Raw genomic sequence first — 13,531 nt, 5'->3', positions numbered from 1 at the left:
TTACTTAAACACAGTGCCTTGAAAGGAAGGAAAGAAGGAAGAAATGAAGGAAGGAAAGAAGGGAGGAAATGAAGGAAGGAAAGAAGTAAGGAATGGAAGACCGTATGAGATAGCTATGAATATGCTTCTATTCAGTGCTAATCTAGACAGTGTTAATTGCAGTCCATTTACTTCTCTAAGTATGAATATCTTCCTGTGTTAAGTCAGGAGATTTGTTAACTGATCTCAAAGTTCTTTACAATCTCAGAGTTCTTTGAGTTCATGTTCTATGACCTTGGGGTTATAAAGCTCAAACTGCATTCACCGTCTCTCTAGTTAAATAGGCTGTGATAACCACAGTAGCCACCAGAGGGCAGCAGAAGCTTAACCTTAGAACTAATGTGATACGGTGATTTACAAATATGTTGAATTTAAAATTACTGTATTTAAATAGTATGTAGTATATTTAAATATCATAATTATATTTCATGCAGTGTGATGTTTACACTAGGGAAGAATTGAGAGGGGCTAAGGACTCAGCAGATATTTCCTCCAACTCATGCTGTAGTCTGGAGGCTGGGTAATTTTAGTAGACTGATGAGTAGAATCGTCTGCACTGTTGAAATCGTCTTCCTCGTACTCACTGTTGTTTTTTGTGTGGGGTTGGGGTATGAGAGTGGCGGTGATGGAGATGGAAGTGGTGATTGTAGTAATAAACGGAATTCACCAAAGTCAAATATGCCCACAATGCGGCTCCACCTCCAAGGGAATAATTTATTTCTGCCCTAACGAGAATAGAAATCCAGAGCTCACATTTTCACTGTTAAATTTTCCCCGTAGCAGAAAACAAAATAACAAGCAGAGGCAAAGTTATAAGTTAGCAAAGCATAACTCCTTCCAATTCATCCCTTATAGAAAGGTGCTGCAGTATGAACCTTACTAAACCCTCTACCTCAGAAAAAAAAAAATGGTTAGTTCATTAGAAGGACATAATGTGATGAAACAAAAATGGTTCAAAAATACATGTGACACGTAAGCTAAGTCTAATAATAGCACAAGAGATTTTTTTTTATGTGAATTTATTTACATATATTATTTGGGCATTTTTCCTTGCCTCTTCTCAGAGAGTGAGATGAGCAGGGCCAAGTTTTTATTCGATTATTTATTTATTCAGTAATTTTTTATTGATACGTGACCAGGTACCAGGTCTGGTGCTGCGTGCTAAGGGTATCAGGATGAGCAGACAGAGCACCGGCCATGCCCTCAAGGGTCTATGTTGTGGTGCCATGAGAGAGAATACAGTGTGAGGTGTTGAGGTGCTGCTTGAGTAAGATCTGGCCACTCATCATTCCAGGGACACCTTCATTAATTATGTTTTTATTGTATAAAAATTGATGCACCTGATTTTAAAAGCCAAGAGTAGAAATATTCACGATGGAAAGTGAGTGTACCTGGTCCCACCTCTGTGCACCCCTGGTCTTGCAGTCCCTTCTGCTTATTTTTATTTCATATTTTTAAATAATATGCATATATTTTTTGCTTTATAAGCTTTAGATGTTATCTATTTATTTCTTGTATTGATAAATGAAGATATAGTTCATTTTCACTAGCCCTACTTTTCTCTAAGCTCTTCTCAATATAGTTATATCTTTTTGTCAATACATTTATTGGTGCCTTGTAATTTTAATTAATTTTGCATAAGCTTCGAGTTCTATCAAGTATATATAAAAGTTCTTGCTTCCCAGCTTTGTAAGATGAAGACGTTAGTGTCACTTTCCTTTCTTCTACCTCCTTCCCACCTCCCAAATTCTCCTGTATTTTGCTTTAATTTGTCTGGGCTGATAATATTTTTTTTGGTAGCCATATGAAGCCCTCTGTCATTTACCTATCAGTTACCTATCAATTACCTAACATTTTCATTATTATTATTATTTTTATAAAGCTAGATAGCATGTCAGGATAACATTTCTTTCTGTATAACTCCAATGTCTCTCCTTTGTGACACACACACACACACACACACACACACACACAAATGGATTTTTAAAATTCCAAATTCTCAAACTATTTTACTTCGTTTTATTTTTAGATTGCGCCTTCCTTGAACATTCTTCCCTAGAGTTTCTGATTGGGTCTCTTATTTACGCTATAAAGAAAAAAAAAACCTGTCTCCTTCACCATATTGCTATTACCTTCCAGCTTCTTACACACTATCTGTTGCTTGGAATCCATTCCATTTCTTCTTGAACCCTCTAACTTCCTATTCATAGGGATCTGTTGAGGCATGTTTGAACAATGACTTTCTTGTACAGTTTTTTTTGTTTTTGTTTTTGTTTTTGTTTTTTTTTTTTTTTTTGGCTGCATTGGGTCTTCATTGGTGTGCACGGCTTTCTCTAGTTGTGGCGAGCGAGCCGGGGCTTCTCTTCTCTACAGCGCGAGGGCTTCTTATTGCAGTGGCTTCTCTTGTTGCAGAGCTCAGGCTCTAGAGCGTAGGCTCAGTAGTTGTGGCGCACGGGCTTAGTTGCTCCACGGCATGTGGGATCTTCCCCTGCATTGGCAGGCGGATTCTTAACCACTGTGCCACCAGGGAAGCCTTCTTGTACAGTTTTAGTATTGTCGTTGCCCTTCTTAATCTAGGCTTAGTCCTCTGCACACTCAGAGTCTGCTTCAGTGCTTCGTTGGGTTGGATCCACATTTTCCTGGATTCCACTGACTCTTCTGCGAGTCTCTCAAATTCCTCCTTCTACACAGCTTCACCTACATGCTAATAAATCAGATTCCTTACGTTCTTCATTGACTTCCCTCAGTGACCTGGTTGAGCTTGGAAAGGACCAGTGGGGAACACTGTCATTTACTGTTCATTCCACACCGTCCTACTTTTCCTCCAGTTTGTTCTCTGTATTGAAAAACAGTTGTCTATTTCTTCCTCTATGAATCCTCCTTAGGTATATTGGTTTCAGAGACATCAGATAGCCTTCCCACCAAAATTATTTGTGTGCCAGAAACTCTTTTATGTTCTTGTAACATTTGATGATTCCCGTAAGAAACGAGATGTCTAAACTATAAGGGTAGATGAAATTAAGCCACTTTGGGGCACATTCCAGACAGTTTTCCTCATAGACCAAGGATGCAGGATCTGTATTACCAATGAAGAGATTAATAAAAAGGCAGATATCTTTTTGTAATTTAATTTTTATTTTATATTGAAATATAGTTGATTTGCAATGTTGTGTTAGTTTCAGGTGTACAGCAAAGTGATTCAGTTATGCATATACATATATCCATTCTTTTTCAGATTCTTTTCCCATAGAGGTTATTAAGAGAATATTGAGTAGAGCTCCCTGTGCTATACAGTAGGCCCTTGTTGATGATCTATTTTATATATAGTAGTGTGTATATGTTAATCCTAAACTTCTAATTAGTTTATCCCTCCCTCCCACCTTTCTCCTTTGGTAACCGTAAGTTTGTTTTTGAAGTCTGTGAGTCTGTTTCTGTTTTGTAAATAAGTTCATGTGTATCATTTTCTTAGATTCCACATATAAGTGATATCCTATGATATTTGTCTTTCCCTAAAAGACAGATATCTTAAAAGGTCTCTCCTTTTCCCCATCCTCAAATTATCTTACGCAACTAGAATCTCGTGAAGTGTGTATATTCTCTTTTCGAAGATCCTTACTAGTGCCATTTTCACTGTCTTTTCTGCCACAGGCCCCCAAATCCTGATGGTCGCCGTCTTCACTCTCACAGGAGCTGTGGTCCTGGTCCTGCTCATCGCTCTCCTGGTGCTCAGGTACCTACCAGCCCCTCTAACCTGCTGTGCTCCTCATTCAGAGAGGGAAGAGGGCAAGAGGGAGAAGTCTGATGTCTGTTGATGATAGTGGACCTTCACAAGAAGGTCTCTGGACAGAGCTAAGATCATGAAGGCTTTCAGCGTCAAAGACTCTACCAAGGGCAGAGCATGACTCAGTGGATGGATCAGAGCTTGCAGTCAGAGGCGTCTGAACTCAAATCCCAGTTCTGGGCTTTACCAGTTGTGTGGTGTTAACCATATGACTAGCAACGGAAACATGTTACTCAGCTTCAGTATCCTCATCTGAACTGTTGTGAGGAGTTGAAATAAGGTCCATATAGTGACCATATAGCAGGCATTCTACAGGTAGAAATAGCTGTTTCTGCTGTTTTATTAGTATATTGTGGGAAATTTCAGAGTCTCTATATTACATACTTTCAGGCTGGAAGAGGCTTTAGAAATCATCCATTCCAAACCACCTGCGTTAGCCTGAGGAAAGAGAGACCCAGAAAGCCAAACGGCTTGTCTGGAATCACATGACCAGGTAGTGTGTTGGGCCAAAGGTAGAACTCAGGCCTTCTGACCATCAGTTCCATGATTGTTCTACTCACCTTGGACATATGAAGAGCCTAGTGCAGTGCCAGAGACGTAGTCTGTATACTCAGAAATATTTGTTGAATATATAAATGAATGAGTGGGTCCCACACTACCTCCTAATCTGTGTGTGTTAAACACACAAAACCTTCTATTCCATTATAGTATCAGGATCACTCCCATTTCCTAACTAAACCAGACAACAGTTTTTCTCTGTGTATCACACGCTTTGGTCTGTGTGTCACTGTACCTTCTCATGATGAGAGTCCAGTCTGTTGCATGTCAGTTAAAGGTTTCTCCAGGAAAGCGGGTAGATTGTTCTCTTCAGTCTGAAGGCAGAACGTGACTCTTGTGACTCTGTATCACCAAGAAATATAAGAGATGATTTACAGTGTATGGTGACCATTTAGTTGAAGGTAAGAGGAAACCAAAATTTGAGGAGAGTAAAGGCAGCCAATAGCAGGGCCACAGATGTGGCTGTTGTCCCTCAGACACCAAGTCCAAATGGGCGTCAGCTTAAGATAGGATGAATCACAAAGTAAGAAACAGTAACAGGTGGAAACAGGCATTTTCCATTTTCTCTAAGCAGGGAAGGCAGAGATAGGGCTTCCTGATGGCCAGAGCAATACTGTGTCCATGAGGAGATATGGAAGACAGATGTTATTCTTATAGTTTTCCATTCCAACAGCTATGCAAGAAAAGTAGTGAATGATTTATGGCATCCTCTAATTCAATATGAATGGCACTTGGCTCTGTGGAGTCCCAAGAGTCTTCTGCAGTACAGAGAGGAGAGTCCGGGAGCCTTCAAGGCCCTAGTAGTCGCGCCACTTGCCACCAGGTCTTAGGACCAAAATCTTTGGCCAATAACATACTATTATATATGTACTTAATAGAGGAATAGTCAGAGTTAGATGGAAGCATAGGAAGAGAATAATCATTTCTGCTTAGGGGACATTCACAAAGTCTTCATCAATGACCTTGAGAAGGTGAGTAGGAGTTTGTCAAATGAGCACAAGCAAAGACAAACTCAGGGACAAATAGGCCAATGGAAAAGAATACAGATTCTAGAATCTGACACGAGCAAGCGTGAGAACTTGGCATAGGGTGGGAACATTGTGAGTCAGTTGGGAAATGATGTTGGAACAGTAGGCTCTCAACATGGAAAAAATGAAATTAAAGCCCTACCTGAAACAATACACAGAGATAAAGTTCATTCCATAGGGATTGTAAATAGATTACAGACCTAAATGTGAGAAAGCAAACTCAGAAGAAATTAATAGAAAATGACTTTATGTCTCAAGTAGGAAAATACTTCTCAGTCAAGATAAAAAAGAAAAGTCAAAGAAGAAAATAATATAACCATGACCTGAATAAAATCAAAACTTTTTATACAATAAAGCAATAAAACAGAAGAAGGCATTTGCAACACATCAAAGGACAAAAGGTTTGTTTTGCAGAATTTATAAGGAACTCATGTAAATAAATAAGGCAGAGACAGTGCAATAGAAAAAAATGGGCAAAATTATGAATAGGCAACTCTATAAAATAGCTAGAAAATATTTGAAAAGATATTTAATCTCTCTAATAATCAAGAAAATGAAATGCAAAGCAACAAACACCATTTCACATACATCCTAAGGGTTAAAAAAAGTTAAACAGTACCAAATGTTGTTAAGAATATGGAGGAAACGGGAATTTTCACAGTGGGAGGGCAAATTGGTGCAACCACTTTGGGAAACAATTTGGCAATGTCTGTAAAGTTGTGAGTGTGCATTCCTATAACCCAAGAATGCTGCTTTGTCTATACTGTCTGGGGGAAACAATCACAAATTCTTCACATTTTGAATGTTGGGTTACATGTTGTTACATTTTTCTCTGTGCTTTTCTATTTTCTTAATGGATTTTTTAAAAGGCACAAATGCCGAAGAGGAACTGGCTTATTTAGGAATCTGGTGTATCCTCTGTTTTCACCTCACTTTTTCTGTGACATCAGTTCAAATTTTTTACTATAATAAAGGGTTGCCTTAGTGAAGGATCTGAGAAAGTGAAATGAAAAAGAAAGAGTACAGAAGACCATCAGAAATCCTTACAGGTCCACAAAAGGGCAGCGCTCACCAGTTTGGAGAACATGGAGTCACACCATTGGGCCAGCTGCACTCACCGCGTATCCACCTGAGGGCATCATAGCTCTAGATTTCTCCCTAGTGTTCAGAAACCGAATGGCATGAATACTAATAAAAACCTATTGGCTGGTTCTTTTCCTTTCACAGAAAATATAAGGGAGAATATGCACTTCGTCAGAAAAAGTGGTCCCACATTCCTCCTGAAAATATCTTTCCCCTGGAGTCCAATGAGACCAACCATGTTAGCCTAAAGGTAAGGTGTCCCTTACCTGGTGAATGCAAGGGCTGGTGCAACTTGCCAGGGATTTGACAAGACATTGGTACCTGGTATGACATGTTCCAGGCCAGGATCATTTGTTTCAGAATCCAAGACTTAGATGTTTTCTAACTCTCAGCTTCCTATCTTTCCCTTGGCTCTTCATTGCACTAAATGTCAGCTACTTGAACCGATGAGCACTTCAGTGGAGGCTGAGATGTGGTGTGTTACTCATTCTTTACATTTGACCCAGAAGAGAAATGCACAGAGTGAGAATTTTTTATGGAAGGGATACGGAAATGGGTAGAGCATTTTTGAGTTCCTCTAAACCTTGGGGAACGACTGTGCTTATACTAAGGACGTGTGACTTAACTTGCTCATTGCTGAAAAAAGAGGTCTCTGCTGACATTTGCCCACATTCTCCCTCAGCCAGGAAATCTCAGCAGCAGCCCATGATAACTCCTCCCATCCACTGGGGTTGATGCGGGACCTGAGTGGTCTTATCTGCTCCCCACAAGGACCTCATGAGATGAACTTTATCATCATAATTTTGCTGATGAGGAAATTGAAGGGCAAAGGGTTGAGAAGCAGGGCAGGATCACACACAGCTAGTGCGTCAGATTGCTACAAATGGTAACAGCTAACATTTCCTGAGAACCTGTTATGTGCCAGATACATTGACCCATTTCATTGTTCCCGAGCACTTTGAGGCAACAGGGCTAGAATTTCAGGAGCGGGGCCGCAATTTGAACCCAGCCTGTGTAACTGTGAAGACCACGATCCTAACATTCACCGTACACCATAGCCTTAAGAGAGGTTTTACACCAAAGCATACTAAGAGGAGGTGGAGTCCCAGAACCCCCACGTGAAGGAGTGAGCAGGGTCCCTCAGAGTAGGGCCAAGCCAACAGGATCGTGTGACCTGGGGTGCCTCCCTGCCTAGAATCAGCAAAAGTAAAATTGCTTCATGGGTCAGGTTTGTGCTTGGAGCCTCTCCGCCAGCTCCTGGCATTCCACCCCAAGTCCCGCACGCTGCCCTCTGGTGCCTCAGGTCCCCTCACGGCTGGGTCTTGCCATGCTCCAGAAATGCGCCACGTTCGGAAGTGATGCTCCTGTTACATTCTGAACCACAAGAATAAAGGTGCTGTTGGCAAAGACCAGGGACTTGCCCGGCGGTCCAGTGGTTAGGACTCTGAGCTTCCGCTGCAAGGGGCACGGGTTCGAACCTTGGTCAGGGAACTAAGATCCCACATGCTGTGCAGCGTGGCCGAAAAGTTAACCAACTAACTAACCAAATAAATAAATATTTTAAAAATTAGAAAAAAAAAAGACCAGTCTGTCTCAGGCAAGTGTCACAGTAAAATGTAAACAATCGTCCGATTATTGGATTTTCAAAGAGCGAATTTATTGACCTGAATGACTTACCGGCAGTACCCTGGGAAGGGGAGAGGAGACCTTTAGAAGGAGTGAGTGCTCCCCTGCCTCCGGTGTGACACGAGGATGGGCTCCCACGTGGTTCACCTCCGCCACGTCCAGCCACGGCTCCACTCCTCACAAGCCTCCCCCACTGCCTCAAAACCCCAATATTGCACTTTGTTCTTTTGGGTTAAGCCTAAAACATTGTGTCTCTGCGCGTTTTCTTAAGATATAAATACTCGTAGGAGTATACCCCATCTACCCCTTGTCAGGCGTGACAGAATTTTTATGAGTTAATTCATCAGTTAAGGAGCAGGTCTTGGGGACAGTAACCGAGAAGGAGGAAGGTTAGAAGTGATCCAGAGCATGGGGGAGTCGCTGTCACTCTGAGGTGCAGCCCAGCTGGGGAGCAGGCGGCTGGGAATCGGCTGTAAGGAGAGGTCTTCCGTCTCTCTGAGTCCAGCAGGGCCGGGAGAAGGCCCACGGAGGTCGGGCAAAGTCAGCAAGAGGGGAAAATGCCACACAACCAGACAGGCGGTGGTTTGAGCTCTGGATAAGGAAGCAAGACTAAGGGGCGAGATGATGAAGAAAGCATCCCGGGCTAGAAGAGAGAGGATGAGAAAACCAAGGCGGCCAGAGGGAGAGAAGTCAGCAAAGCCCCAGGGGAGAGCAACAGACAGAAAAAATGGTAAAGATGCAGAGGACTCATTTGAGGATAAAGCACCTTTGCTTGCAAGAAAATGTCACAAAGTTTGTCTCAGTTGATTCTCAGGTATCCCTGTGAGTTAGGATTGCCCAGATAAGGAAGGGACTGAGGTTCAAATGGTTTAAATGACGTATCGAGGCCTGAGAGGGTGAAAAGAATACTAGACAAGAAGTCATGCTTGGGTTCCATATGTTCTTAGGCCACATGTGGTATCATGTAACCCTTTTGTACCTCATGTATAAAATGAGAAACAGGAGAAGGGAGACCAGTGACATGTGCTGGGAACTGGATATAACTCATTTCACTCACATTTTCAAAATGTCCCTCTGAGGTAAGTTTTAACAAATATAATACACAGGTTTTTATGAGAATCAAGTGGAAAGATGCAATAGTTCTCAATCTTTTTTCTGCCTTTAGACTGGCAGACCAAAAGCCATACTAGCCTTCGGGTGCCTGCGTGTGTGTGTGTGTGTGCGTGTGTGTGTGTGTGTGTGTTGTTTCGTTCCGTATTTAACTTTTAAAAAAATTAATTACCAAATACAAACATCTTGGAATGGCATAGAAAATCCATATTACAAGCTTCTTTTGACAAATCAGATGATCTGGCAACTCCAGGCTGAACCCAGAGCTGATGAGGCTGCCCTCTGAAGCCCCAGCAGAGTGTCCTCACTTGCGTTGCTACTTGGGCATTTAGGCATGAGTTTGCAACTCTGATACACAACATGCTCCCCTAAGAGCATCTGTCTGGAGCTACAGGCAGTGGTTCCCAATAGATGGGGGAGCTGAGAGAGAAGGAAGCAAAGGAAATCGCTGGCTGAAATAAGCCACAGGAGGAAGGGAGAAAAACCCAGTTAAGCTGGCGGATACTTGGAAGGAAGATACCGTTGGAGGGAGAAGGTGAGAATTATAGGGAGCACAAGTCAGTTATGACAGCTTTTCTGAGCCTGCCCAGAGCGCTGTGAGCAAACTACAACAGATACAGCCCACCCGCAGAGCCTCTCAGCCTTGACTGGCAGGTGGGGGGGCGGGGCGGGGGGGAAGACAAGATACGGCGCTTCTGGAATAATTGGCCTTTTCTTCTGCCAGATCGATGATGACAAGAGACGTGATACAATCCAGAGACTACGACAGTGCAAATACGACAAAAAGGTGACTCTAGTCTCCTCTGCTCTTCTGAACTCTCAATCAGGGGTATGTGCTGGGCCTTCTGACTCATCGTCGGCCCAGCTCTGATGTCAGCAGTGCGATGGCCGGGGTACCCGGGCTGACCCCACGGGCTGTTCTTGGAGCCTTTCACAGGGACGGGCAGGGCTCTGCTTCAAGGATTACAGCACTCACAAGTCATGAGTATATTGAAGGAAAAATAGAATTTTTAAGAGGGGGCGAGTGAAGGAAGCAAAAGGAAAAATTAAAGAGATTCAGAGCAGTCCAGGCAACCCTGTGTATATTTTGGCTCATTGCAGTGGGAATATGACAATCCCATAGGGGGGTTTTGTATCTTCTTTCCCTCCCTCCCTCCCTCCCTCCCTCCCTCCCTTCCTCCCTTCCTTCCTTTTCATTTAGTCATTTTTAAGAAACATTCCCATCTGAGCCTACCATATCCCAGGCACTAGTTACCAAGGCTATAAACAGCAATAAAAGTGTTAACCGCTCTCGAGAGCTTACAGTATTGCGGAAAGATAGACACGTGAGCAAATTAGTATAACATGCATATGAGTGGTCATGCTACATTATCTCCTTAATTCAATGGATCTTTGCAGCGAGTGATTCTAAAGGATCTCAAGCACAACGATGGCAATTTCACCGAGAAACAGAAGATAGAATTGAACAAGGTATATGTCCCTTACTTAAAACCTTTAAGTGAGAAATAGCTTCGCTCCATTTTCCCCAAGCATTGAGGTCCCTGGTGGAGCAAGATGTTACTGGGGTTGCTGACAGAGAAGCCCTCAGACCAGGAAATGGGTGACCAGACTCGCTGGAAATTCTACCAGACTATGTTGAAGAGTGACGTTTGATGGCGTAAAACATGTTGGCATGTCCTAGAAAGTGGTCCTGATGTGATTTGAGAGTAGTCAGAGGTTTGTAGTCAAGTCCCCTTGCTGACAAAAGAAAGGCTGTGGTGTAAGATGTAATGCCAAGTGCAGTAGGAAATGAACGGACACTTCATTGTATCAAGAGCAATACATCTTCCCAGAGATCTGAGACATGGCATGTTTTATTAACACATTAGTTTTTACTCAGGCGCTCCTTTCTGGCTGACTTGCTTTGTAAATAAACATGTTCTTTAGTTGCTTCAGATTGACTATTACAACCTAACCAAGTTCTACGGCACGGTGAAGCTTGATTCCATGATCTTTGGGGTGATTGAGTACTGCGAGAGAGGATCCCTCCGGGTAAGGAACCAGGATCGTTTCCAATTCCCTAACTAGCCAACCATAGGCAAAAAAAAATATTTAGTAGCGATTTTAAAGGCTCACTCAGTGAAATAATATCAGAGAGTTATCAGGAAAAGTGTATGGGCCCATATGCTTGTCAAACTAGATCACTCAGATTTTGTCAGTCATCCATATTATATCTTTATAAGAAAACTAGCTAAAAAATATTTAGGAGTGTAGACTTGAAAAAACAAAGAACAGATGTGGAATAGTGATTGCCTCTTGATTCATTTCATTTTACTGGCATACTTGCTTTTGTATTAAAAGAAAACTGGATGGTCATTAACGATAGCAAGGAGGCTTGTTCATAAGTCTTAGTTCTGCTGTCTAAATCCTACCGTGGTCTCCCTTGGGAAGGATTGAGGATGACCCAGGAGTTGCCAGATGGGGTCAGGAGTTCTGGCTGAACAAGTCCAAAGCAGAAAAAGAAAGACAGGACTGAGGCAAGTTCTTGGGAAGAACCAACTATCGAGCTAAGAATATCGAATCGTTGGCTAGTTCAGAAGGGCAGGCATACACAGAAGCATTCATACAAAAAACAAAGTCAGGTGTCGAGGAAAAGGGGAGGAGCAGGAAGGAAACCAGGACAGTTGCTTCAGAGAGCATCGAAATATTTGCTCCTCACCTGGAGCACTTTCTAAGCATATGTTACAAGAGCTTTCGGCCTTTTAAATACCTTTGGGTAGGGTGACCATATAATTTCATTCTCGGGATCCTTTGAGAATGAAAGGGGGTACCAAAATAATTATGTTGTAACAGCAGACATAAACTGCAACTGGTCCCAAGCAAACCAGGAATTGTGGTCACCCTACCTATGGGCTCCTTTCCGACCTCGTATCTCTTAAAAATCTCAGTGTTTTCCCCAACAAAGCCAGAATACTAATATTGGGGGCAGCAGCAGCTTCAAAGAGGTCCAAACGTTCATAATTCAATATAATTTAAGATAATAAAAAATGCTGAACTAATAACTTAAATACCTTTGTTCAATAAGCTTCAATTAAAAAAAAAAAAAATCCGAACACAAGGGGGAGTTCCCTGACAATCCAGTGGTTAGGACTCCGCAATTCCACTGCAGACAGCACGAGTTGGATCCTGAACTAAGACCCTGCGTGCCGCACGCAGCATGGCCAAAAAAGAAAAAAAAAAAAAAAAAAAAAGTAGCTTTAAAAATGTATGTATGGTATAAACTCACATCTATCTTCAAAGAAAAAAATTATATCCCTAAATGCTATTCTCTCTTAAAAAAATAATCTAAGTATTCAATGCAAAATTTAGAAGTGTAACTATGGCCTAAGGAAAGGAAACCTTCACAATTCAATTACTATAAAACTGGTAAATTTTTAAAGTGCATTCATGAGTTGTTTATTTTTTAAAAAACTACAAAACATACAAGCTTCTCATACTTCTAATTAAGTCTCTAAAACAATCATAAAAATACACAAAAGTGAAAATTAAAAAAAATAAAGCTATGAAAAAGATGCTTTCAATTATGAAAGAATGTCATGACTATTACGTTAAAAAAATCTAAAAAAAAAAGGAAAAACTTCAGGAACAATATAATCATGAAAACTTGACTCAGAAAGTAAAAACTTGAGGTCAGTAACAATAGAAGCAATTAACACTCCCATTACAAAGAAAACCAGATTCAGCTTAATTTTTCTAAACTTCAATGAATAATTCTCATCATCTATGTAAATACTGTTCTAAAGTTAAACAAAAACATGAACATCCTCTAAATTCATTTAACATTCAACAAGGCTAGCATGAAGTTGATACTTAAATGTGATTAAAGACTAATTACATTTATGAATGTAAATGGAAAAATTATAAATAAAATACTGGTAACTAAGCCAGTTGTATATGAAAAGTGTAATACAACTAGATACGGTTAATTCTACGAATGGAAAAAATATTACTCTAATGCATCATATCTAAAGGTCTTTGGAGAAAGACCATATGATCATTTTAATTGATGCTGAAAGTGATTGTTTAAATTGCTGCTGATATAATAAAATAAACACATTCCTAATAATAACAATTTCAGGTCTTTCAAAATTCAGTGTTTTCCATACGAAGGCCAGACCATATCTGATTCATTTGATTTCAGTGCAACAGAAATTACCAATTAACAGAGCCTGGTCAAAGGGTTTCACACGGTCTTTTAATCCCTAAAATGCCCAGCCAACATTTAAATATCATATGTGTAGTGTTTTTGGCTCTCTACCCTATGGTG

General features: G+C 41.1%; 1 protein-coding gene across 9 annotated transcripts in view; it reads left to right on the top strand.

Annotated features, from left to right (window-relative positions):
* Positions 1 to 13,531, top strand: part of GUCY2C (guanylate cyclase 2C) — a 132,079-nt gene that overhangs the window by 69,867 nt on the left and 48,681 nt on the right. For all 9 annotated transcript variants that reach the window (XM_028491045.2, XM_055085484.1, XM_028491044.2 and 6 more), the window contains 5 exons: positions 3,688 to 3,769; positions 6,634 to 6,739; positions 9,950 to 10,012; positions 10,624 to 10,695; positions 11,152 to 11,256. In XM_028491045.2, the coding sequence (XP_028346846.1) occupies positions 3,688 to 3,769; positions 6,634 to 6,739; positions 9,950 to 10,012; positions 10,624 to 10,695; positions 11,152 to 11,256 (428 nt within the window). The remainder of the gene's footprint in view (positions 1 to 3,687; positions 3,770 to 6,633; positions 6,740 to 9,949; positions 10,013 to 10,623; positions 10,696 to 11,151; positions 11,257 to 13,531) is intronic.

The sequence above is a fragment of the Physeter macrocephalus genome, chromosome 6, assembly GCF_002837175.3.
Source record: "Physeter macrocephalus isolate SW-GA chromosome 6, ASM283717v5, whole genome shotgun sequence".
NCBI lineage: Eukaryota > Metazoa > Chordata > Mammalia > Artiodactyla > Physeteridae > Physeter > Physeter macrocephalus.
Note: the sequence above shows the minus strand (reverse complement) of the source record. Positions and strands in the feature narration are given on the sequence as shown.